The 27,980-nt window shown below is 39.5% G+C and overlaps 3 protein-coding genes across 4 annotated transcripts in view; 1 reads left to right on the forward strand and 2 right to left on the reverse strand.

The window, feature by feature from the left end:
• Positions 1-99: 99 nt before the first annotated feature.
• On the reverse strand, positions 100-10,507 carry LOC124275904. 2 transcript variants are annotated; one of them, XM_046711588.1, is made up of 9 exons: positions 10,362-10,507; positions 5,978-6,609; positions 3,912-3,968; positions 3,397-3,503; positions 2,608-2,865; positions 2,175-2,288; positions 1,302-1,337; positions 1,081-1,140; positions 100-475 (listed from the first exon to the last, which is right to left on the reverse strand). In XM_046711588.1, exons 2-9 carry the CDS (start codon positions 6,588-6,590, stop codon positions 302-304), a joined length of 1,419 nt encoding a protein of 472 aa, XP_046567544.1. In that variant the 5' UTR covers positions 6,591-6,609; positions 10,362-10,507; the 3' UTR covers positions 100-301. The 2 variants fall into 2 exon arrangements, with proteins under 2 accessions (XP_046567544.1, XP_046567543.1); XM_046711587.1 differs by having other exon boundaries at positions 5,978-6,612.
• Positions 10,508-12,259: 1,752 nt separating this feature from the next.
• Positions 12,260-13,496, reverse strand: LOC124275895. Its single transcript, XM_046711579.1, has one exon. It carries the CDS (start codon positions 13,048-13,050, stop codon positions 12,589-12,591), a length of 462 nt encoding a protein of 153 aa, XP_046567535.1. The 5' UTR covers positions 13,051-13,496; the 3' UTR covers positions 12,260-12,588.
• Positions 13,497-18,645: 5,149 nt separating this feature from the next.
• Positions 18,646-27,980, forward strand: part of LOC124275905 (E3 ubiquitin-protein ligase UBR4-like) — a 171,897-nt gene continuing 162,562 nt past the window's right edge. The window contains 5 exon segments of the mRNA XM_046711589.1: positions 18,646-18,770; positions 23,456-23,553; positions 24,621-24,724; positions 25,293-25,425; positions 27,347-27,725. Coding sequence (XP_046567545.1) covers positions 18,655-18,770; positions 23,456-23,553; positions 24,621-24,724; positions 25,293-25,425; positions 27,347-27,725 — 830 coding nt within the window. The 5' untranslated portion in view covers positions 18,646-18,654.

The raw sequence follows: 27,980 nt of genomic DNA on the forward strand, positions 1-27,980 counted from the left end.
ACAATCAATAAACATCAAGCGGAGGTATCCGTTCCCCACAGTACTTCTCCTCAATGTACAGACATTCAAACAACATCAAGTGGAGGTATCCGACCCCCAAAGTACTTCTCCGCTATGTACAGAAAATCAAACAACATCAAGCGGAGGTATCCGACCCCCACAGTACTTCTCCTCAATGTACAGACAATCAAACAACATCAAGTGGAGGTATCCGACCCCCACAGTACTTCTCCTAATCTCTTTAATGTACAGACAATCAAATAACCAAACGTGGAGGTATCAGACCTCGTAGTACTTCTCCTCAAACAACATCAAGTGGAGCTATACGACCCTCACAGTACTTCTCCTCAATGTACTGACACAGACAAGCAGCGTTACGGACGTGTCTGACGCCATGTTTGACCTTCAGTTGACCTTCCTGGTAGGCGGACGTGTAACCCACGCTGTGGTGGTGAATCAGCTGAGATGCATATACCTGTGTAAAGAAAAACAGAAAATCAAATCATTAGGCTAAACGGGATACTTTCATCAGCGCATCACTTTAATTTAACTTGTGTTTGCAAAGCGAAAATATTACCAATAGTTTAGAATTCCCAGCGTCAATTGAAGCAGAGTCTGTTTCCATTCTTGACCAGTTACATCATATAACAGAAAAAAGATAAGTGTGTATCCAGTTTTGTTTGTTGTTTATTTGTTGTTTTTCTAGCTAAGTATAAAGTGTTTTCCACCATCTGTATTCGTGACCATGTCAAATACGAAAGTCCCAGATCCTTCCTCGCTAATGAGAAACATTCAGGATGTCTGTTGGAATGTGTTTACAACACTTCGCCTTTTTCAAGGTATGAATTTCACTTTAGAAACATTTCCCTTAATGTCTAACATGCAGCGAGAATCAATTGATGTTGTCGGAAGGGACGATGCGGTAGCCTTGTGGGTAAAGCGTTCGCTCGTCGCGATGAAGACCCGGGTTCGATTCCAAACATATGGGTGCAATGTGTGAAACCCATTTCTGGTGTTAACCACAAGGCCACCCCACCGTCCCTTAATGATATCTGTCATCATATGAGTAGAACAACTTACCTGTGAGGCATGTGCATTCATTCCGACGTGTTTACCTTCCAGAAACGCCGCCAAGGAATTCTGAAAACATGTTCCACGTTACAGTTTAGTAAATGAGGTTTGAATGTATGGTTTCATGTTTAAGTCGATATTGCACAAATGGGTCTACGGTTTTCTCACTTTTAAAGTACTAATGACATTATAAATGTATTTCCAATTTCTGTAATCGAATATGTACCTACCTTGCAATCAGTTGGATTGTAAAACCAGAACTCGAGCTGTAACATTAAATAATGAGATAACACAATGAGATAACACAATGAGATAACACAATGAGATAACACAATGGATTCTAAAAGGTTCAGTAAAAATACAATCATGGCAAATCAAATTCATCATTTAATTACGAAATATGCACGTACGCACACACGTACGCACGCACGCACTTACACGCCCACACAGTCGTGTGTTCTGATCTGACATTTGTCTAATATTTAAATGACTCAATTAACTTTGTTCATGATAAGAAATTTATCTGAGTGAGTGAGTTGTGTTTCAGCCGCTGTTAGCAATATTCCAGCAATATCACGGCGGAGGATACCAGAAATGGGCTTCATACATTGTACCTATTTGGGGATTCGAACCTTTGCCGTGACGAGCAACGCTTTAACCACTAGGCTACCCAACCGCCACAAAACTTTATATAGTGAGTGAGTTTAGTTTTACGCCGCACTCAGCAATATTGCAGCTATAAGACGGCGTTCTGTAAATAATCGAGTCTGGACCAGACAATCCAGTGATCGAGAGCATGAGCATTGATCTGCGCAATTGGGAACCGATGACGTGTCAACCAAGCCAGCGAGCCTGACCACCCGATCCCGCTAGTCGCCTCTTACGACAAGCATGGGTTACTGAAGATCAATATACTAACCCGGACCTTCACGGGTATCATCACTGAAAGAAAGACAGCTTTCAAATTTATGATATAAAGAATAACATGTTTACTGTACATGGTGACTGTATTGGTAATGCTTTGTTATCAAAGAATATTGTAGCCAAGGTACATTCTAACCAGGACCTTCACGGGTCAAAACTTATGTGTATGGTATACTCACAAACGTCCTGGATGTAACACACCCAGACATCTGCATGTTGAATCCCACGATGATGTTGTATTTCAGAAATATTGTGTTGGCTTCAGTCAGTGCTTTCCGCATCCTTCTTTTCCTCTGTTGGTATTCAAAACACAAATATCTGTCATTTTGGGGATAAAGATTACATCAAACACGTTTTGTCAACAAAAGTATTTTGAAGGACGCCATCAACCTACGACCAAAGGCTCGAAGACTTAAGGTGACACGTGTCCAAAATGTGGTATGTTGGAATTTCCTTTCTACACGTTATAAGGTGGAGAGATTAAGCTTCACACAATCGCTGATCTTGATGGTATGAGAGAGGCATGTGCTTGCCCCTTGTATTGTCTACTTGGGATATGTGCTACCCTATTCATTTGGTTATTCACAGTAAAATTTAATAAAGTGAACTTACCATCAGTCGCTGAATGAAAAACCCTGCCGTGAAGGCCATCCAAGGTAGTGTAAAAGCGGTAGTAATGATAGGAACATGTGGGTGAAAAGGAATACGGCTTAATAGAATTATTGTCAGAACTGGCATAGCAACAAAGCCTGTAAAAAGTAGCAGTACAAGAATGGGTACACAGCAAGGTCCAAAGTCATAGAGATGTTTGCAGAAGCAGGTTACGGAGCGGATCAAGTCAAATGACTTGTCAAACTCTTCCGGGGGTATCTGAAATGAGAATTGACAATTTGCCAGATATAAACGTCTGCAGTTGCAAGACAGTGTAATGAAATCGAAAGAAGGATATTCTTAGAGATGTGTTTTGTTGGTGCTATGGTAACGTCAAAAACATGATTGATATTATGAACAGCGAGCCACGTCGTGTGGTACGGTGACACACAATAGACCAAGTCAAAAAGCCTAGTACCTGATCCAATCATTCGCCTTTTACAACGAGCAAAGGCTGATTGGGACCAGTTACAACCCCAGTGCATTGTTTTGCTTGGACTTTGGGGGGTTTGTTTAGCTTTTTTATTGTTCATCAAAGAAGAGAATTGTAACTTCACCTATGAATGTTAAGCACGTATGTGTTATTCCATGACTCACAGGTCTTTTAAATAAAAAATAACCACCAAACATTCATTGGGACCAGTTACTACCTTCGGAATGCTGAAGAATTGAGAATCTAATGATATGGGTTGTCGTCTGCTCCATTGTCTTTGTGGGGTCAAATGATAATAAGAGAAGAAAGATATATACCTGTATTCCTGGTCTCAGCAAAGCTTCGGGAACATACGGTGCCCTTATAACTTCTCCTGATGGACATTTGTAGCTGGAGACAATTTCGGTCAACTTTTCCATATTACCTGAAAACGGCCATAATGTAAATAGCATTACCTGTATTCTGGTGATTCCAGTGTAAGTTCTGGCTATTTCTGCCAACACTAAATTGATGGCATATACACAATATTTTCAAAGCATTCGTCACACCCAATGAAAATTTGTCACTGATTTATGTAAAACATGGGAAACATGTATTTTAAAGGACCTTTGTATGTATTTTGGTTTGTATGGACTGTAAGGCAAGCGGTTATGGATGTCAACTTCTTTATTTTGATGGACACGACGTTTAAAAGTATATTCTTCCTCCTCCATCAGATGAATTTTGGGGCTTGAGTCCATAAATGCTTGCCTGTATGTGTATCACGTCGAAGTGCTGTTCAAAACCTCTGCATGGACGGTGTATACATAATACTGTAGAATCAACTTCTCACCATATCTAGGCCGGACCGTCACGTCTCTGGTGCCAGTGTAGTTGCTGAGGAGATCGTCTAAAAAGAAAGAAATATCTCAGATTATACCTTCTACATAACAGTGTTATTCCATCTATACGAAATATCTTTCCATATTTTATGTACAAAAAGGTACAAAATTATGCAAACTGTGCCACAATGTGTCAGTCCCCAAAAGTAAGTATAATATAATATAATATATAGTGTGTGTTGTGTATGTTATATGTGTCCAGTGAGTTATTTTTACTTTACGCCGCTTTTAGCAATATTCCAGCAATATCACGGCGGCGGGCACCACAAATGGGCTTCACACATTGTACCTATAAGGGGAATCGAACCAAGGTCTTCGGAGTGACAAGCGAATGCTTTAACCACTAGGCTACCCCAGCGCCCCACATATATAGTATGACCAGAAATTACTGAGAATTTTAGGAATATGTTTAATTGGATTTCTAATATAAACAACCTTGACGAGCTATCAAGTGCTTGGTTTCATTCAAGAGAGACAACTCCGTTAATCCTTTATCATTTGATTGTGAAGAGTTAACCCCCTTTGTTTTCTTGCTAGCAGACGATATTTTCAGTGATTTTCAGGATGATTTAGAGAAGAGGAAGTTGATTTTAGAGTATTATAACAAGGACATCAGATCAGCTAAAGTGGTTTCAAGTAGAACAGGCATCCCTTTGTCCTCTGTTTATCGTGTTTTGAAAAATATTGCAAATGGATATGGCATTGAGCACCAGGGAGGCGCAGGTAGGCCCAGAAAATTGACTGTCGGTGACAGGAGGCGGCTTGGTATTCTTGTTTCTAAAAAACAAACGAAGGAGTTTAGAAAACTTAAGGCTGGATATGATTGATAGAGGAACTGTGGCGGTCTGTAAGGAGACAATTAGAACTGAGCCGCATGCAATGGGTTGGCAGAAAAGTCGAGGAATTCCATCACCGATCATGAAACCTGAACAAAAGGAGCGAAGGTTGAACTGGTGCTTACAGCATAGAAATGTTAACTGGGACAATGTGATTTTCTCAGATGAAAGTTCTGACCAGACAAAGTAAAAACCTTTGTATCAGCGCCCAAAGTACAGTCCGAAATTTAACGTGTGTGGTGGCATATCTGTGTTAGGGGCAACGCCCCTCTGTATTTGAAGGGAATATGAACAGTGAGCGGTACACAGATATTCTCGAGGGACATTTACTTCCATCTGCTCACGTGTTCTATGGAATTTGTTTGATTTTCCAGCAGGACAACGACCCAAAACATCGTTCAAAGCATTCGCAGGCCTGGTTTCGGACCCAAAATATGACATTACTAGATTGGCCAAGCTATAGCCCTGACCTAAATCCAATAGAAAATGTTTGGGGACTTATGAAGGAAAGTGTCAATAAGAAACATCAGACAATATTGCTGAAATGAAAGAAGAGGTGGTCCGATATTGGGACAGCATGGACCACGACTTTCTAACTTCTTTGATCAGTAGTATGCCCCGCCGCATTGAAGCCTGCATTGCTGCCCATGGTGACTTGACAAAATACTAACTGTTCACCTGTCTTTGAATCTGGAGTTATGTTCTGCTAATATTCACATTTAATACGTGAGTAATGAGTGAAAAAAAAAAAATTACAATCTTTAAATTCTCAATAATTTCTGGTTGTACTGTATCTAAGCAATCCTTTTATGTACACATAGACATTAATATTGTGAGAGTATATTATAATATCGGCGGCGTTTGCTCCTACAGTTAGACAAGAAAATAATAATATCATATCGGAATCTAAGATAGATAGGTAGATAGAGAGGTGGCACTCCACGCAGTGTAGAGCACATTTTTTTGTCACAGAATCTTTGATGTACTATATTTCTTTTCACACAGAACTTCATGCCCAAAACATCGCTAACCACCGTGGTTTTATTTAATTTTGATGTAATTTTAATTTTATTTTGACCATGGGATAAGATGCTCAGGGAAAAGAATCCGTATACCAATTCCTAAAAAATAGAGGCCTAAATATCTGTTATTAACGTTTTGCCAGTATGGATTAAGAATACCTCTAGAAACTATGGCCCCAATGAACCTCTGCCACCAGTCATTGCCAGGAGTTGCGTCGATGTAGGTGAGGGTCTTGATACTGTCAGGTACAGGGCACTGCTTCACCATCACAGGCACCACCAGCAGCTGGCTCTCCTCCATACCCAGGATCATCCCCATCTCAATCTCAAACATGCACCAGTGACTCTGTAGGAAGTCGGGAGACAGCACCAACACCGTCTTCTCCGACAGACGGATGTGTTCAGTGATGTTTTCAATGATACGCTTGCCCCCATGAAAATCTCTCTCGTGGACGCTGCATTTGAAGCCAAAGTCTGGTGACTCCAATTTGTTGGTAATCTGTTCCACCCACTTTCGGTCAGTAATTTCATAAGAAAAGAAGACGTGATATTTCTTTCCTTCTGAGAGGGGAGGAGCGACAGGCATGCCAATCTGCAATTGTTGTGAAAGGGGTTCTACCTCAATCGCAACTGATTGTAATGATGAAACGGAATGATTTCTGTAATTGTCAGAGTCTGTCGTGCTATAAACTGTCTTAGGATCTCCATATTCGCCTCTTCGTAGCGTCGACATTGATTCTGTTTCGGAATTCTGAGACAGCTCATCCTCCATAATGAGCTGCGAAACTTTACTGCTGGAAAGGGATATAGACAGCTTAGAGTAAGAGAACATTGAATATAATTTAAATTATCCATCTGTTTTTTTGTTTGTTGCTTAGCGACACACGAAGCAATATTCCAGCTATACGGCGGTTTGTAAATATTTATGTTTGGACCAGACAATCCAGTGACAAACAGCATGACATCGATCTACGCAATTGGGATACTAAAACATGTGTCAACCAAGTCAGCGAGTCTCACCACCCATTAGTCGCCTCTAGCATGGGTTGCTGAAGGTCAAATCTAACCTGAATCTTCACGGGTCAGTTTCCTTTTGTAAGACGTCGGGGATGGGCATGGCGGTACTTAGAACTGAACGTACTGAAATTTCAGATCGCAAGTTATATCTGCATTACAGACCTGGTGAATGATTGGCTTCTGATAACCAAATAAATTTCCGACACTCTCGTTTCAATAACTACTTTCGTATTAGGGGAGGTGGGGTAGCCTAATGGTTAAAGCGTTGGCTCGTCAAGCCAAAGACCCGGGTTCGAATCCCCACATGGGCACAATGTGAAGCCCATTTCTGGTGTCCCCCGCCGTGATGTTGCTGGAATATTGCTAAAAGCGGCGTAAAACCAAACTCAGTCAGTCAGTACTTTCGTATTACAATACGTTGAAACAAACTGGGGTAACTGGACTTGACTTGAAAGGACACCCATACCATTGAACTATAAGAAAACAATGTGCGTCCATTTCACTTGCCCTTTAGTAGACTAGGCAATTGTTTGATCGGCATTCTTTCAGTTGGCGAGTTAACAATGAAGCATGCAACAGTTAGCTTGATAACGGTGTGAGAATCCACTGTATGCTTCATCATTAACTCACATGTGAAAATAGCCACTGGCCCGCTAGCCCGTGGCTAGTAAAAATCCAGTCGGGCCAGTAATCTCCACAGTCACTGACCCGAACGGCTGGTGAATTTTCATGGGGTCATTTTGTAAATATATCACTCTATCTGACTCTGTTATAATAGATAATAAAAATGTTCATCATATTAGCAGCTTAATGGTGAAACCCGTGTCTACATTCAAATTTCCGGCTAGTGAATTATTTTGTGGGCCAGTAACTTTCAGGCATAGCAAAATTTGGAAACTATTTCGCACGCTGCTCACATGGTAGTAAAGTGTTTATTGGCAGGATGTTGTGACTTAGACAATAACTAACGAGTGACGGGGAATGACAGATTATCTTTCCTGAGTTATATCAATTACGTAATTCTCGAGCCTTGGAATTACGTAATTAATATAACGAGGGAAAGATAATAAGTCATTCCCCGTCACGTGTTGCCTTGGTTATTGTTTTTATTACCCATATCAGTTTTCGACCTAAACAACGCTAAAATGAAAACGACATTTTCTATAAGGAAACCCGCGATATGGAGAATCCCCGCGTTGATTGGTTGTTTTGTTTTCTAAAACAGCCAATCAACGTTCACCAAAAAGTGTAACCTCCCTTTGAACTTGCAGGAAAAATACTACCCTGAGTCCTCCTTCCCATGTGGGTAATAATTATGACCAAGTGAAAAACAATTTGTGAAGCGAGTTAGATTAATATAGAAGTAGTGCAAACAGCGCGCTATAGAAACGTGGCATAGGCCTATAGGCCTTTAATAATAATGAACCTATCTCTAACGCTACTGAAGGCCAAGAGTAACTCAAGGCCTTCACGCATTTTTGTGTGACTCATGTTTAACAGTGGTTGACTAATTTTGAAAATGTTGGAAGAAAAGGAACTGTTCAGACACCCGGTGTTACTGTCTGAACGTCACAAAGGTTTATCAGTGAATAGAAACAAATAATGTAACAGTAAGAAACATCGCTCCGTATTCCGAAGGTTGTCATTATAATTCTCTTGGAGACTGTTCCCGGTCAAAGAAAGAACACACTGACAACTCATGGAATAAATCTGATTGCATATTTGCGCATTTAGAAAATTAATAATGAGCAGATCAAATTATGTTGTTAGCAAATACCATATAAGGAATATGTCCCTTCAGAACTATTTTGGTGCGTGGGGTAGCCTAGTGGTTAAAGCGTTCGCTCGTCACGCCGAAGGCCAGGGTTCGATTCCCCACATGGGCACAACCCATTCCTGTTGTTCCCCGCCGTGATATTGCCGGAATGTTGCTAAAATCCAGCTCTCTCACTCAGAACTATTTTGATCTGTTCTGTTGTAATACAGATTGGTTGGATGCCTTGCTGAGGTGATAATATTTCAAACAGCAAGACTGAAAATGTGTCATTTGGTGGCCATGCTTCACTCACTCGAAGTAATAGTCACGTGTATTTCCCATCTTTGTGATCGCTGCAAATAGCAGTATTTACTCACTCACTCTCCATCTATGTCAGCCAGACCGATATCTGTTTCCTACTTCTTGATAACCCCGTGACAACGATTTCAGTTTTTTGAACATAAATGAGGATTATAACTCTACAAGCTCATGTCATCAATCATACAGTTCACAATATAAGTATAACACAAACGTCACACAATCCATTACATGAATGCTACACTGACGCCATACAATCCATTAAAAACATTAAACACTGACGTCATACAAGCCATTACAATAATGCATCACTAACGCCATACAAGCCATTACAATAATGCAACAGTGACGTAATACAATCCATTAAATAATTCAACACTGACGTCATACAATCCACTGCAATAATGCATCATTAACGTCATACAATCCATTACAATAATGCAACAGTGACGTCATACAATCCATTAATAATTCAACACTGACGTCATACAATCCACTGCAATAATGCAGCAATAACGTCATACGATCCGACACAGTGATGCAACACAAATGTCACACAATCCATTACAATAATGCAACACTAACGTCATACAATCCATTACGGTAATGCACCACAAACATCACACATCTATTACAACAAAGCTACACTGGCGTCACACAATCCACTGCAATAATGCAGCACTAACGTCATACGATCCGTCACAGTGATACAACACAAATGTCACACGATCCATTACAATATTGCTAGACTGACGCCATACAATCCATTAGAATAACGCAGCAATGACGTCATACAATCCCTTACAATAATGCATCACTAACGCCATACAATCCATTAGAATAACGCAGCAATGACGTCATACAATCCCTTACAATAATGCAGCATTGACGTCATCAATCCCTTTCAGTATTGCAACACAAACGTCATACAACCATTACAGTAAAGCAATACAAGCGTCACACATTCCATTACAAAAAAACACCGACATCACACAATCCTTTTCAGTAATGCACACGTGACACAATCCTGTCTGCCCTGTAATGATATCGGGTTGGATTACACCCCTGGAAACCAATGCTTGTTGTGTCTGACTGACTGACTGAGCAGATCGCCAGACTCGGGGACGTGCTTGATTGTACCCCAAGGGTGTTGTCAGGTAGGTAGTCTAATGGTTATAGCGTTCGCTCGTCACGTCAAAGACCCGAGTTCGATTCCTCACATGGGTACAATGTCTGAAGGCCGTCTGTGGTGTCCCCCGCCCTGATATTGCTGAATACTGCTAAAAGCGGCATAAAACTAAACTCACTCACTTGAACCCCGAAGGAGTAGGCATTCTAGCATTTGCAACACTGCCGGCCGTGTCAACATCCAACAAGCAAACAAATTAACTATTTACAGAAAATAATATCACTTTTAAACCGAACAATAACATTGCTAACTGACAAGCTTACGTTCACGGAGCTCCGGATTACGCGTTCTTCCTGCTGACGCCGAAGTGAGCACAGAAATACCTTGGCTGTAGAACTGTTTATATAGACCACTCGCACTTTTTCAATGCGTGACTTAGCTTCCACGAAACTTTACAGCATCTTCCGAGTGTTGGCACTTGTATCTCTCCTTATATCACAGGATACACATTGATGCCTGTCATTTCCGATTTACAGAATATTCCAACATCAGTATGACATTACACATCACTAAGAAGAGACTACATTATATAGAGAGATGTTTAGACATGCACACACTTACACACACAGATAGATCAATATAGATAAGATATAGACATACATAGACATATACGTACGTGTGTGTGTGTGGTGTGCGCGCGCGTGATGTGAGGTTTTCATGGGATGTTAACTCAAACCATCTTATGCGTCATTTCGCCAGAAATCTGTAATAGTGCTTCAAATCAGAGAATCAAACCGTGCACTTTGTAAACATCTGGGAGAGAGAGAGAGACAGAGACAGACAGACAGACAGAGACAGAGAGCGAGAGAGACAGAGAGACAGACAGAGTGAAAGATATTCTGCCATACGGAGTGAGTTGTTTCTAAACATAAGCCCGGTTTCTAAAGGAAGCATCCCATTAGTCACACGACCCATTAGTTATACGCCTTAAAAATGGTTAATTGCTCTTACATATGAACCCTTAGCACCCATATGAAACGACCACAAAAAGACATTTAACAGGCAGATTTTATTTATCTTTGTAACAAGTATAAATACAGATGTATATAAAACATTTCTTCCGTACTTCCTGATTTTACTGCGGTCTTAGCTCAATATATGTGTAACTTCTTTGAGAGGCATTTTAGAAGTTGTACAGATGAAGGAAAACCAAGTTGTATGGCAATAAAGAAGTTGACTATCCATACAACTTGGTTTTCCTTAATAAATGTTTAGTTATTCTCGAACCCGTGAAGGTGCGGGTTAGAATGAACCTTCAGTAACCCATGCTTGTCGCAAGAGGCGACTAACGGGATCGGGAGGCCAGGCTCGCTGGCTTGGTTGACACATGTCATCAGTTCCCAATTGTGCAGATTGATGTTCATGCTGTTGATCACTGGATTGTCTGGTCCAGACTCGATTATTTACAGACCGCCACCATATAGCTGGAATATTGCTGAGTGCGGCGTAAAACTAAACTCACTCATTCACTCTCACGCAAGAAATGTGGCCGAGTCTATTGTATCGTAGGGGAGGATGATCCTTGTTGTTTTAATTAATCCGGTTCGTTCCGTATGACTATTGGCCGTATGAGAAATGGGTGTATGACTAAAGGGTTATAACCGTTTCTAGATGCAGACAAAACGCCTTTGGTTCTGGCTTTTGAGTTTAAATAACTATTTTAACCAGGCCTTACGTAATATGTGCAAACCTGTTTGCGTGTCTCCATACACATATAATATCATGACATCAATCTTTATAAATAAAAAAATCAACAATATGAAATCCATTGATTGCCTGTTTAATCAATAGCACACAAATACCGTAAACACGAATACTGAATCAGTGACACATATCGACGTAATATTGCAACTCAAACCCCGCCCATCTTACACTCAGCCAGTCAAGAAATGGTGGGCGTGGCCTAATAACTTTCCGCTTCATAGAAACATTAAATGGGAACGTTGTTTGTGTATGCAATAAAAATACCTTTCAGATGTCCTGTGTCTTTAACAGAAGATTTTCACAGGTGATGAAAGTATTTTAATCCGATTTCTGTGTATGTCCATTTCTGTTTGTAGGCATTCTTTGCCAAATAATATTTAATAAAATGACATTTCACCTCTCTCCTTACTTTTGAGAAAATATTTGTTTTATTAAAAATAAAATCGGTAAAGTGAGTGAATATGGTTTTACGCCGCTTTTAGCAACATTCCAGCAATATCACGGCGGGGGACAACGGAAATGGGCTTCAAACAAAGGCGTTAGAAATACCTGCAAATTTGATATGGAATCATAAACCAACATCACCTTTCAGAATGAGTATGTTTTTTGCCGATTATAGCAATATCGCAGCAATATCGCAGCAAAACAGAACACAGGAAATATGCGTCAGACATTTTACTCATATATGGGTATTCTGCGTGACGGAGGAACTCGATCTTTAACCACTGGGCTATCGCGCCGCACCCTCACCTGACTGACGGAACAAAGTTATGATATTCGTATACGTTACATCCAAGAATTCCTTGCCCCGCATCTTCTGAACGATGGTTTGACTGCGCCTTTGTCGTTGAAGATAGTCCTCTGGTAGTCCTTGTACAGGTGCATGTTCCTCCACGAGTAGAAGTTCATGTCGACATACCCCAAATTGGGATAAAGTTTCACTGTTTTGCGTCTCGTCGAGATTGTCGGACGTCGAAGTCTGTTGACGATGTCTGCAACCTCCCGCTCGTACACGACAGACGTGAGCAGTTTGGGCTTCCTTCTGTCAGCAGACGTCAGCAAACTGGAAGATCCGAAACTGATCAAGGAGGTGGAGGCCGATTTGGATCTGCGTAGTCGAGGCGGAGAGCTGAAACAAGGGAGGTAAACGCTGCCTGCCCCTCTGGCGCCGATGTCAACCACTCGTTCGGGAGTTTCCGTATTCTGTCGCAAATACGTCTTGTTCGGGCTGGAACTTCTGGACGTCATGGCCTCAAACTGAAGACTCTTAATTGGGCTTTATATTCTCTGTGATCTGGAGGGGTGGAGCGAAGAACTGAAGATAAATTGTATATTTCCTATAACGATTGTTTAGTGCCTTCGTCTTCGCAAATGGATGACCTGCTTGATGCGCAATCCTTCACTTCAGATTGAATTGCAATTATCTGGTTTCCTTGCAATATATTAAGTAGCTGAACGACAAGACCTCTATTAGACAAAGACACTCGGCAGTGAAGTGAACGAGTATTTCTCATGAATATAAAATGGTTTCAAGTCCCAGACGCCCTTGACCATTCGAAAGACACTACCCTACAAATGGTGTACGTGGTATCTCCTTCAATCCAAATGCCTTGATACGAGCTTGTCTTCCACGCTTTCAAAAAGTATTTTGTCTCCTAGGAGACTGGGATAGTGAACTGAATCTGCAATACCAAATGTTTATTGTCTTCTTTCAGAGTTAAAACAGTTCTTGTCAAACAACTCGGTCTATCTAGTCTCGCTGGACACGGAATCTTTTCAACACGGGTCTCGTCCACACTCTTTATAGTCTTCCTTGAGACGCCTCAAAGACCAATACTGTGGACGCTTACTTAAATGTTACTCACGTTTTCTCAAGCAACACTCTCTAGACATCCCAGCGAATACTTCGCGCTCTTTCAGCAGCACTACCTAGTCTTCTTTTAAACAACACTGCCAAGTCTTCCTTGGAAGTGAATCTCGCCTTTAAGACACAATCAGTGTCTACTTTTTCTCGAGAGAGTATAAAGACTTTTCCAGCAATGCTGTCTAGTCCTTGCGTCCTTTTAACAATGCAGTCAAGTCTTCTTTGGGAGTTAATCGCCTCTTCTAGACAAAAACTGTCTAGTGTTCCTAGAAACTGAATCACTTCGATTTCTCTTAGCATGCACAGTCTAGCCTTCTTTGTGTTATTTCGATGTACCGTTCCCTGCACAATCTCCCAGCTGCCTTATAACGTTGTCTCCGCTCACAAAACACTAACTTTCCTTGAGATACAACGTCCCCATGCAAGAAGAATGGAGAAAATGCACATCTATGCTAGCCAATATTCCAGTGCACTTCCATGAAATAGTCACGTCCCGTAAAACCATGCACCAACTAGATAGTTTCACCGAAGGATCATGTAGCACCTGTCACTCTACAAGCCATGTTTAAATCGATAAGATATATATTCTCGAAAAAATCAATAATCAAGTTAGTCCCGAAGCCCCGTCGTTCCCCGACACCCGGCAATGTGAACAGCTCACTGGGTGGTTTCTGTCTACCCGGGTTAGGGGCGTCCTTGAAGTCCTGTTAAACCCTACCATGACTACTAAACCCCCTTTTCCTCAGAACTGCACACGGATTGGGATTAGCCGTGCCTTTGTCGAGCCGCTGGGATTAAGTAACAGGGCTTCGTTTCAGTGTCTAAGCCTCTAATGTTATGAGCGGAGTGACAGATTTTCGATACATGCATAATAGGTGGTATATAAATGATTGTTGAAGATGTAATGATCCAGTGTTCTGTGGAAATGTGATAAGCGTCTTGGCATAACATCATCGCATGAATGACCTCAGTAGTTATATTGCGGAAAAACAATTAATAACGATTCACTACGTACGAATCAGTTTTAACGTTACACGATGTGTTTTGTACTTCAAGCGACTCAAAGCATGTGATGCCTTGAGCACAAACGCTTTTAATGTTCACTAGATTGAATCAGCGTCCATTGAATTAAAATAAAATAATTAATTGCGTGCTTTTGGCAATACTCATACATCAAACACCGTCACTTTACCTAACTACCCGTGAAAATCTTGCTTAGAATGTTATCATTTTGTGGATTATTTTAAAAATTTATCATATTCAGTTATATTTTTATTTTTTTATTTTTTTTATTCATTTTTAATTTTTTTAATTTTTTTTATTTCATTTATTTTTTTATTTGTTTGGGGTGATGGTGGTTGTGGGTTGGGTTCTTTTGTTGTTGTTGTTGTTGTTTTGCTTTGTTTTGTTTATTTCACTGATTTTAGGGAATGGGTGTCCCAGATGTCAGAAGCACTGTTATTTACTGTGAAGAATAGCATCCCTTAGACTTGTCAGAAACATGATTTTCCTGTTTTCGTTGTGAGATTTGTCAACGTTATACTCTTGTTGGTTTCTACAAGTGGTAAACGTCTTCCACCTAGATCACTCTAGGCTGCATCCTTGAATATCCAGGGTAGAATTTGTCTTGAGCAACCAATGCATGTCTTAAGAGGAGACTAAGAGGCGAGTCAGGCTCGCTGACTTGGTTGCAACATGTCTTCGTATCCTGATTGCGTAGATCGATGCTCATGTTGCTGATCACTGGATTGTCTGGTCCAAACTCGATTATTTACAGACCACCGCCATATAGCTGGAATATTGCTGAATGTGGATTTAAACAACTTACCAACCAACTTTACGTAGCTGTATAATCAACGCTGTACTTTACAGCAGGCCAACACAGGCAGTGGGGGTGGTGTGGTCGCCTAATGGCTAATAATAATAATAACTTTGTTAGCTAACATAACTGATATTTTACAAAATGGATATTTTCTAGATATATGTCTTATTTTATATGGCAATGCAGACCTCTCAACTGAAGGAAATCTGAATATCTTCAAACATGTCCATCGTTACATCAATCAAACTAAACGATTCCTCTGTTCATCCTAATCTGTTATATTCTCAAACTCAAGATATCTCATGTATATGTTCTCTGTTTCTCATGTATATGTTCTCTGTTTCTCATGTATATGTTCTCTGTTTCTCATGTATATGTTCTCTGTTTCTCATGTATATGTTCTCTGTTTCTCATGTATATGTTCTTTTCTCATGTATATGTTCCTGTTTCTCATGTATATGTTCTCATGTATGTGTTCTCTGTTCTCATCATGTATATGTTCTGTTTCTCATGTATATGTTCTCTGTTTCTCATGTATATGTTCTCTGTATATGTTCTCTGTTTCTCATGTATATGTTCTCTGTTTCTCATGTATATGTTCTCTGTTTCTCATGTATATGTTCTCTGTTTCTCATGTATATGTTCTGTTTCTCATGTATATGTTCTCTGTTTTCTCATCATGTATATGTTCCTGTTTCTCTGTATGTTCTCTGTATATGTTCTCTGTTTCTCATGTATATGTTCTCTGTTTCTCATGTATATGTTCTTCTGTTTCTCATGTATATGTTCTCTGTTTCTCATGTATATGTTCATGTTATGTTCTCTGTTTCTGTATGTTCTGTTTTCTCATGTATGTTCTCTGTTTCATGTATATGTATATGTTCTCTGTTTCTCGTGTATGTGTTCTGTTGTTTCTCATGTATATGTTCTCTGTTTCTCATGTATATGTTCCTTTTCTCATGTATATGTTCCTGTTTCTCATGTATATGTTCTCTGTTTCTCATGTATATGTTCTCTGTTTCTCTGTATGTTCTCTGTTTCTCATGTATGTTTCTCATGTATATGTCTCTGTTTCTCATGTATATATTCCGTTTCTCATGTATATGTTCTCTGTTTCTCATGTATATGTTCTGTGTTCTCATGTATATGTTCCTGTTTCTCATGTATATGTTCCTGTTTCTCATGTATATGTTCCTGTTTCTCATGTATATGTGCTCTGTTTCTCATGTATATGTTCCTGTTTCTCATGTATATGTTCTCTGTTTCTCATGTATATGTTCTCTGTTTCTCATGTATATGTTCCCTGTTTCTCATGCATATGTTCTCTGTTTCACATGTATATGTTCTCTGTTTCTCATGTAAATATAATTGTTGTGAATATTGGGAGAGGGAGTCATTAAGTTGGATAACTTGTGCCCAATCCTTTTCTTCAATGAATAAAATATGTTTAAATCAAATCATAATCTTAAATAAGAACATAATAAAGTGTCACTCATAACTCACATACACAATGCAATTTACAAACTGTGTTTAAATGCAAGATTTATATTTGAGATTACGCTTTCCCAGTAAAGTACAGATTCTAGTAGTTTTCGGGGGTTTCGTCCCATGAGGTTTCAAACCCACTCTCCCAGAGTGAAGCACAAAATCACCAGCACTCGAAGTCAGCTATCTAACCTACTTAGCCACCACCACAATTAACTTGTCTTCTATAACTGCCATTTGTTAAACATGAAGCATGTAGGATCAGATTGAAACCCTTCATCTCAGCACAATACTGCCGTTCGACATAAAACTAGCATTTTTAAACAAACAAATAAAAACAGAATTCCATATCCGTTGTCATGTGACAATTATGCAGTCTTACGTAGCATATGTATGCAGCGTGCGAAATAGTTTTCAAATTTGGCTAGCCAGTCGGGCTAGCTATGTCTGAAAGTTACTGGCCCACAAAATAATTCACTAGCCCGACATTTGAATGTAGACACGGGTTTCATCATTAAGCTGCTAATATGATGAACATTTTTATTATCTATTATAAGTCAGAGAGAATGATATATTTACAAAATGATCCCATGAAAATTCATCAGCCATTCGGGTCAGTGACTGTGGATTTCCGACTGGATTTTTACTAGCCACGGGCTAGCGGGCCAGTTGCTATTTCGCACACTGTAAATGATATATATAGAACAGTATAACATTGCACTGATTATGTTGTCTACCAACCTTGGTTAAGATGAGTTTGAGATGTGCTGGGGTAACCTAGTGGTTAAAGCGTTCGCTTGTCACGCCAAAGACCCGTGTTAGATTCCCCACATAGGTATTGGGTGTCTAGCCCATATCTGGTTTGCCCCGCCGTGATATTGCTAGAATATCGCTAAGAGCGGCGTAAAACTAACCTCACTCACTAAGATAATTTTGACCCTTTTGTATCCTTCATCAGACCACTCCCCAGAAAAGAAGGGTCATATCAAACAATAGCTTATTATGTGATGATGTTTTAGAAAATTAGGTTTTCTCGATGAACATTGATGACTTCTTTGGCTTTTCCTATACTTGTTGGTGCTCCTGTGTTTACAGATTGTTGCTCTCTTTGTATATCAGGGGCGGTGGGGGTAACCCAGTGGTTAAATCGTTCGCTAGTCACGCCGAAGACCCAGGTTCGATTCCCCACATGGGTACAATGAGTGAAGCCCGCCGTGATATCGCTTAAATATTACTTTAAAGCGGTGTAAAACTAAACTAAACTTACTTTGTATATCTGTTCTGTCGCTGTTCAATTTAGCGTAAAAACGTGTTAATTCACACAATTTCAGAGCATCATCTGTGAAACATGCTATGAGTAATGATTCACAACGCTCTGTTGACTAGCCTTTGCTTTAGAACTCATTAATGCTCGAAATAGCTTCTTCTTCCAGAATTTGTTTTTCTACCGATATATACACTCACATTGTTGTCACATTTAAAGTCAATTGAAATAAAGTGAGGTTATTTTTAAATATGATCTCACATCAACACTTATATCAGCCCGATGCCAGATCACGTTGGCCTGGTGGAAAATTAAACATTATTAATCGAAACCGAAAAATACCGGAACATCCCGAAAGCTAAGATTATAATTCAAGGGAGATAACTCACCGAATTCCGGTAGCAGAAAGAAAGCGAAATGGCGACCAGCCCAGGACAGGGGCTTTCGTTGGCGATAAAGCCACTTTTGTCGGCGTCATACTCTTCATTTAACAAAAATGACCTACCAGATTTGACTAAAGGCATACTAAAAAGGTACATCCAGAAAATTGGGCAGTTACACCTTTGCTTTTACTCATGATCAATTGCGTCAGATGATTTGGCAGATTTTGATTCGAACAGACGTGTTGTTTACACCTACCCCAGTTCACTTTCGATACATAAGGAAATCAAATGCTTTGTTGTTATGTTACTTCATTATGTAATAATAGGCCTTGTGAAATGTAGACCAGGAGATGCTAGCTTGTTTAGATTCGAGACTTATCAATTTTGTTCAGACCAGACGCCGTGTGACGGAGTGAAACTGAAAGACAAATCACAGTAGACCAAGTTAAAATTCGTCAGTCGGCAAAATTCTCATTGACTTGCATGTTATTTTAGTGTAGCTGTAATAATTTTCACTAATTCAGATATTTTTATTTGGTTGTCAAATTTTGCAGGTTGTGAGGAATTCATCTTGGTCACAGATACATAATTTCCATGTAATGTTCCCAAGTATTTTCCGCATATTGTAGTTACATGAGCAACATGTATACCACTCTCCTACCCAGAGTTCCATGCGGCAAGCCATAGCATAGTATCTCTGCCACAGGCCAGAAAAATGTGACGATTCGTCACATCTTGCACCGTCCATTCAATATAATTTACATATTTCTCAACTCTTTTATTTTTGACGAGTCTACACAACTAATTAAACATCTTTGATAGAATGGTTTAGTTTCATTGAGAAAATATCCTAAAACATGTATCACTATTTCGATTTGCGTAAGCGATCCTTTGTTTACATAGGTTGTACGGCTCCACGTGCTGTCATCGAAGCTGATGGAGAGCAAACGATGCAGCCAGTTTGATATCTAAATATGTACTGTCATAGACCTTACTGTCGCAGTTGTGGAAGAATATATATGTAACAATGTAAAACATTATGAAGAGAACCCGAAAAGCTTTTCGTGAGTCCAGTCTCTTCTTATTGATGAATATGCGCGTTTGATTACAAACAAGAGAAAAGTCTGGTCACGTGATATGCAAATTAGCCTGTGGCAGTGATGTTATGTTAAGTCATCGCTGTGCCGGAGTGTGCATGTATACAACATTGTGTGTGGCCATTTTGACTAGGGGTTTGTGGCCATTTTGACTGTTTTGTGGCCATTTTGACTTGGATGTTTTAGGGCCATTTTGACATGTGGCCATTTTGACTAGACTCTATTCTTTCCCCATAGACCTTCATGTTAAAAATTGTCAAACCATGACACGCATCAATCAAAGTGTGGTCATTCTTGAAATACTGAATGGAAAATATAAGGGAAATTATGTCTTTACAGATTCATGACACGTGCAAAATATGAACAAGATCAAACGAAAAATAAATTCAAGAAAATTTTTGGCCTACCTTTAGAATACAGCACCACAAACTTTAAAAATACGTCATAATACCCTTTTACGTAATGTAATGTGATTTTGTTCGAAAGCACGTTCTCGAAACAATGCCCTATGACGCCTGCATGGCAACACGGTTGTCTAGCTCAGCGAGTGCGTATAAGCTCCACTGGCTGGTGTTTCATCTCTACTAGCTATGTCATTGCATAAGCCCAACGATGTTGAGAGTTTCCAGTAGTTGTATACCGGCGGATGCGCAATTTATTGCAAGCACCAGTTTGAAATATTTTTCTTTTTTCACGAATACGCTCATATTTATTTGTATTATGGGGTGCTGAGGTGTTATGTTTTGGGTATTATTGTATTTTGGTATTTTAAGAATTAGCGAGAATGCGTTACACCGGTCTATATTATATATATTCGATTATTCGCAATTTTGGTCAATGTAATTAATTTAATTATGTAAATATATTTTATATCTCGGTTTCTAAGTAACTATTAAGTCTAAATTATTTACCAATGTGAACTGACATACATATATTTTTTTCATTCAGTAATTTGCACCATTACATAGAAAAGTTTTTTATTAGTATTTTATTTTTCAAAGCGGTAATAATGCATTACACTGACACGTCAGTCATGTTTGTTCGGGTCAATGCCTTTATTCGAATTATTTCAAGGGTCAATGGGCATTAGGGTTATTCCAATATATTTCAAGGAGTTATTTGTTGTTTTCCCTTTTGCATTTTAATACTGCCGTTAGGGCTGAGGGTTAGGGTAGTTAGGGCTTTAGGGTTAGGGACCTAATCCAATATAGTAGGTACATGTCAGGTGTAATACTTGAGTACCATTTGTTGTTTTTCCCTTTTGCATTTTAATACTGCCAGTTCGGTCAATGCATTCTATTTATTAGGATTATTTCAAAGGGTTAGGGTAAGGTTAGGGCTGAGGGGTTAGGGTTAGGGACCTAATCCAATATAGTAGGTACATGTCAGGTGTAATACGTGAGTACCATTTGTTGTTTTTCCCTTTTGCATTTTAATACTTTTTTTTCACACAAAAACGGGAAACCGAAAACGTCGAAAGTACACTATGAAAGGGTTTAATGTAGAAATTTTGGGCTAATGGAAATTGGCCTGGAATTTTCACTCACGCCTCTTTCACACGTGACATAAATTTTGTAGAGTAATGATTCGAAGGCTAACTCACCCTTGTGCCGTCACTACACATGCTCATGTCTCCCTCGTTCCTTAGTGCGATCCACATTATCCTTACAGTGTTCCCTACATCACTTCTTGTCACAAAATCATCGATTTATATAAAGCGCGTCATTCATGCATGCACCGTGAAATCTACGTCTGACGCCTCATGTCAACAACCCTTTTTAGTTTGAGGGATATCAGCTCATTCCACGCCACACTTTATTTGTAGATTACGGAATGGGATGAGTGTGCCAAATGGCATCGGATCCATTCGGCAATTGTCCGTAGAATAAAATCACGAGACACCAAGTCTACCCGTAACCTTCGTAATTGTCCGTGACCTATTCGACTCTTTCCGTTCATTTCCGTGACGTCACAGGAATGACTCGATAAATTTGCACATTGTGCAACAGTGTGGACATAGCTCAGTCGGTTAGCTGTCGAGCTAACAATCCGAAGGTCGCGGGTTCGCGTCCGACGGGTTCTCACAAACTGGTTGCTTGTCTTAATGACACGTGACCTACGGCAGAAATCGTCCTCACAAGAAGTTGTGGTGCTGTATTCTAAAGGTGCTCCCAATTTTTTTAGCTGCACCAAGTTAACATGTAAGTCTATGGAAATTAAGCACAGTGATGAATGCTTATATCCAATGACTGTAAGTCTGAGGCTTGATTGGAATGTAGACGGAATTACAAATAAGGCCTATGGTGTGATGCTGACAATCATGTTCACTGATGAGAACCACAGTTGAATATATTTGGGAAAATGCCTGGGCACAAAGTGTGCACATGGAAAGAAATTAGCACTTGTCTGAAGCAATCTACCACGTGTTCATGACAATAAACACATCATGGTATCATCGGGAATTATCGTCATGAAAATCTATTAATTTCAACTGTGTGGCTTACCTGCAGCATTACCATATGTTAACGTCAATGACACACATAGAGCTTGTATACAAATGGGTTGTTGTTTTTTGTTCTTGTGTATATATTGAAATCTAGAGGAAAGGAAATAGAAAAGAAGATCCTTTTAGTTACTTTATCAGTATTTTGTGACCCAAACTCTTCTAGTTAAAATGAGATTCCATAAATAATAGATATAGATAAACAACTTCTTTAAGACATTACAATATATGTGTAATCGCACTTGTCAGTGATTATCGATGGGCTCATATCAAATGAAACATATGATCAAATTAAGCTTTAGAAAGTAGGTTTCTGATTATTATATATGTTATATTAAAACTCATAAAACTGCAATGTGAATAAAAAAATACTAGTGTGCATGTCTCAACAGGAAATATCCTCCATCGTCTTGATTGCTGTATTTATTAATAGGTGTCTGTTTCGTTTGCATGATGTTATGATTGTGTCCCAATATTGGCCAAAGGAGATTTGTGGTTTGGTTTACAATTACAATCTATTGTTTATTGATTACTGATCTGCATATTGTGAGCAATAATTATAATAATAATAATAATGCACTTGTATAGCACCTAATTTCCAACCGGTGGCTGCTCAGTGGTGCTTCACAAGGTTAAAAAAAAGAATTATATAATCAGAGTTATTGGTTGAAGAGATGGGTTTTCAAGTCACGGCGGAATGACTGGACAGAGTCCGCAGATTTAATATATGTTGGTAGGCTGTTCCACAAAGTTGGAGCCACAACAGAAAAAGCCTGGCTAGCTAACTTTGTCCTCGTAAAGGGTACACAGAGCTGGAGTTGACCAGATGAGCGGAGTCTGCGATCAGGGAGATAGGGAGTGACGAGGTCCTTAAGATAGGCTTGAGCAGTGTCACAGTGGAGGTCAGAAAAGCAGATAGTCAGGATCTTGAAGGATATACGCTGTTTGATGGGTAGCCAGTGCAGTTCTCTGAGAATTGGAGTGATGCGTTCATGTAGTCGAGTGCGGGTTATGAGGCGGGGCTGCTATGTTCTGAACTCTCTGGAGATGTGAGATAATGCCGGATCCAGAGAGAAGAACCAGCACTATAGTATAACCGCATTCACATGATAAGGACAGTAACAGATGCAGACTTATGCTTAGTTTTGAACACTGTTGATATATTTCTGTTTTCTGCATATGTATAATGATGCATTTTCCAAAGAATTCTTATTATTAGTATGTGTTTATTTCAGTGAAAAAGACATCCTGGAACATGATGATGAGTTTGAGCCATTCTACTCCTCCTTTGTGGCTCTTTCCTCTCACTTCATCAGTGCAAGCTCCAGTAACTGTATGTTGACCTTACTCTCTTTACAAACCACACCAGACATTGTGTGCAATATTCTGTGTGTAAATAAGTATTGACTACTTAAAAATAATAAATGTCACACAAATTTTGGCAATCAGAATTCACCAATACTTTCATACATTGTATGAGATGTAACCTTGGTAACAGAGCCTGAAGGTTTTTATGAAGGGGAAATCTGATTCCAGTGAGCATGGTCAGTAGATGAACATTTCCTAGTCCATAAAATGAGACTAAAATATATTGATAATAATTCCACATGTTCAACAATACAAAATTTACAAGTTTGGCTGAGTAGACTGAGATTATTTTGGCACCGCCGTGATTTATATGTGATGCAGGTAATTTGGGCTGGCCTTGTAAGATTTATGTATAAATATATGGGGATCTTATAGGTCTTCATTCAGTGTTTGCCATGATGCTGAAAACCTGTGTATTTGATGCACAAATTATCTCAAATACGCAGTGAATTTAGAAGCTTGTGTCATTGTTGACGCAATTCTACTGGGCCCTTAGTTCAGATATTCTAAACTACTTAGTTTTATGTTTGCCAGCTAACTGCTCAGTGCGGATTAAATACCTGACCTGCATTACCTTGTTTTTTGTAGTTATTAAACAATCACAGTTAATGTATTGATGAAAGTTCCAAACCGAAGTTGAGTCCCAGTCCCAAAATATGTCCATGACTCCCTCTCATGACACCAGGGAATCATGATGACTCCTAAATATTTATGCTTAGGGCAAACACTGATCATAGAAAGACTATAATATCAACCGTGAAGATCCGGGTTAGAATTGATCTTCAGTAACCCATGCTTGTAGTAAGATACGACTAACGGGATCAGGTGGTCAGACTCGCTGACTTGTTGACACATGTCATCATTTCCCAATTGCGTAAGTGTCTGGTCCAGACTCAATTATTTACAGACTGCCGCCAAATAGCTGCAATATTGCTGAGGGTGGCGTAAAACTTAACTCACCCACTCTGATATCCTTATCAAAAGTTGAGTTGTGAAATCTACATGTAGTATAAAATGTCCTTTATTTTTCAGTGACAAAGTCAACATTAATTCAGGCGAGCAATTCATGTCGAGTGCTGCTGCGCTTCATGCTGCTACGTCTACAGAACCACAATGAGAGCTGCACAATATCACAGGTGTGTGTTTAGGAGAAGATATTCCACAAAAGGAAGAGGAAATCGATTTTTGCTCCATTGCACTGTAGTTTAAAAATATATAGATCTTCTGACCACAAAAAGCGGTGGTTGGGCGTTCGCTCATCACACTGAAGACCTGGGTACGAGTTCCCATATGGGTACAATGTGTGAAGCCCATGTCTGGTGTCACCTGTCGTGATATTGCTAGAATGTTGCTGAAAGCGGCGTAAAACTAAAACTCACTCACTCACTCACTCACTCACTCACTCACTCACTCACTCACTCACTCACTCACTCACTCACTCACTCACTCACTCACTCACTCACTCACTCACTCACTCACTCACTCACTCACTCACTCTGACCCCAAAACAATGTCAATTTGGAAGAATGAGATGTTTTGTTTTATCCTGCCAAACCTATATTCTTACTGCAAAACAATTGTGAATGTAATAACTTAGCCTGTACGACTGACCAGTTTGACTTTACCTTTATATTTACACAAAACACACTTGATTGTATATGCTTGAGGTTATTGGAAACTTATGTCTTTTTCTTTCATTTACAGAAATACTTGATGATCTTGATCAAGGGGCTGTGCAATGGAGGAGGATGTCTACCTAAGGCTGATGTGGTGACGTTTGCTTCAATGTTGAAGTCTGCCACTCGACCCCCATACATCACAGATGAGGACGACACAGGTTGGCATTGATGGGGGATGTTATTAGAGAAAGTGTGAATGCTTGAAACTCAAGGATTGAGAGACACAATGATAAAGGAATGGGAGAGGGGGGATGTGTGTGTGTTTAGGTTAGCACTGACATGGGATGTAATGAGGGACAGTGTTCCACATTAGGCATAGAAATAAGGCTTGACAGGATGCAGTTGATAAATGTTAAAACATTAAGCACAGACCCTTGTTTCAAAAATACTGCTCAATATTTGCCAAGAGATGGGGATGAGATTATTTCACAGTGACAGGGCATAATGATAGAAAGTGTTCAAAAGTAAGCCTGAAAGTCAGACTTGACAAGATGCGATTGATAAATGTTAAAATCATTAAATGCAGACCCTTGTTTCAAATGCTGCTTGACATTTGCTGACGGGTGGGGTTGAGACAGTTCCACAGTGAGTGGAGGTTCATAATGATGGGGTATAAAATGATGAAAAGAGTTCAAAATTAAGCCTGAAAATCAGGCTTGACAGGATGCAGTTGATAAATGTTAAAACATTAAGCATATGTCCTTTCTTTAAAAATGCTGTTCAATATTTGCCACAACACAGGATTGCAGTGATAGAAGTGATAGAGTTTGTAGTGAGAGACAGTGTTCAAAATTAAGCATGGAAGTCAGACTTTGCTGGACACAGTTGATAAATGTCAAATCATTTGCACAGAGCCTTGTCTCAGATATGATACTCAACACTTCCTAAGGAACACCTTACCTAGGATGGTGGCTGCTCCTTAGCAAACGTTGAGTAGTGAAAATAGTCACAAATCTCCATGCTGCTGAAACTGCCTAAGTAGCGAACACTGATTGATGAAACTATTGTTGCATTGCCATGGTCCATAACCTAGTGTTCTATAAATAGAGATTAATTACATGAGCAAGTCGTGTAGCACACTTGCAAGTGTAATAATTTCTTTATTATCCATTTTATTCATGTGCATTTGTGCATTAAAAAACACAGTAAGCAAGTGTGACTGCCCAGTTCATTGACATCACGTTCAATTGTTTAATGACATCACAGACGACAAAACACAGAAACAATGGTTGCTGGGCAAAAGTAATATGTGCACATATGATATTTATGACACTGGTTATGTTTCACCTTATGGATAATAACTAGTAATATTCAGGAAGGAATGGTAATGATTCTTTGATGAGGTACAACTTAAACCAGTAGGTGGAATGTCTGTATTTTTGCTGACAACTTTCATCATCAAATTATCCCCACATGGGTACAAAAAAGTGTGAAGCCCATTTCTGGTGTCCCCTGCCATGATGTTGCTGGAATATTGCTAAAAGCGGCATAAAACCACACTCACTCACTCACTGGGTCAGACAGAAAGGAGGCTGAGTCAGTTGTGTCTACAGCTGGATAAATCAACCTTTTTCTCTTGTGACCAAGTCAGTCATCATCAAATTATGTATCGATAACATTTATGCCAGTTTTTCAAAATAATAAGAATTGCAAGACTATGTTAAGAGTTGCAGACCCTGACTGAACTCTTCAGTCCCTGATTAAGAAAAAATGGATTTAGTTTTTGATTTAATCAAACATTCACTTTTACGACAAAAAGAAGGTATCCATTCAAAAGATGCTCATACTCTTATAACAGACAGTAGTGTAAATTACAATGTACTCCTTTTATTCTAATACAACTTTCAGAGTAATCTTGTATCAATTATTAGGGCTGGTGGGATAGCCCAGGGTTCATTCGTCAGGCCAAAGACCCGAGTTCGATTCCCCTGTACAATGTGTGAAGCCCATTTCTGGTGTCCCCGGTGTCTGCTAAAAGTGACAAAAAAACTCAACTCACTCATTCACTTTATTAATTATGAGCTAACGTGTCCATGAATTCAAGGACAAATGATCATTTAAACATGAAATGTTTTACAGAACAAGAGGAGATAAAACCCAAAGAAGTGAAAAGACCACGCCTGGACACTGGAAACAACTTGTTTGACCAGTTGACCTCGGTCTTTGATGAAATGGGTGGCGGCGGTGTACCAAAGACAAGCACCCCGACAGAAGCTATGAACAATGATGGCAACAACACTGTGATCCATGTTGCCGATTCCACAGAAGAAATGACAAGCTTGTTTGCCAAGAAGAACACAGCTCACTTGCTCCAGCTGAATGGAGCCAATGTGTTGGTGGACTGTTGCTTCCAACTGACGTTTCTTGGAAAATATATCCAGCGATACAAGGACGCTGTTGCAGGGAAAACGTTCCTGATGCCAGGAACTTTGTCTGAGGCTCTCACAACAAGGAATAGGTAGGTTGTTGTTAGTTTGTGGTCCACATCTAAAATGGTACCGTAAGAGTGGTTTCATAATCAAAAAAAAGAAAGACCTGTGGTGACTAGGGCTGTAATGATGCATCAAACTATCAATGAATTGTAATTGTTGAGTCTCTGATAGCAATTAACGGATGGTAGAAATGAAAAACTATCAATGGAAGTCCCATTATTAATTCTTGAGAGTGGGTTTGTTTTTTTTTTTTTTTTTTGTTTTTGTTTTTTGTGTGTGTG

This window comes from Haliotis rubra, unplaced genomic scaffold, assembly GCF_003918875.1.
Source record: "Haliotis rubra isolate DU_JTF1 unplaced genomic scaffold, ASM391887v1 Scf204, whole genome shotgun sequence".
Classification (NCBI taxonomy): Eukaryota; Metazoa; Mollusca; class Gastropoda; order Lepetellida; family Haliotidae; genus Haliotis; species Haliotis rubra.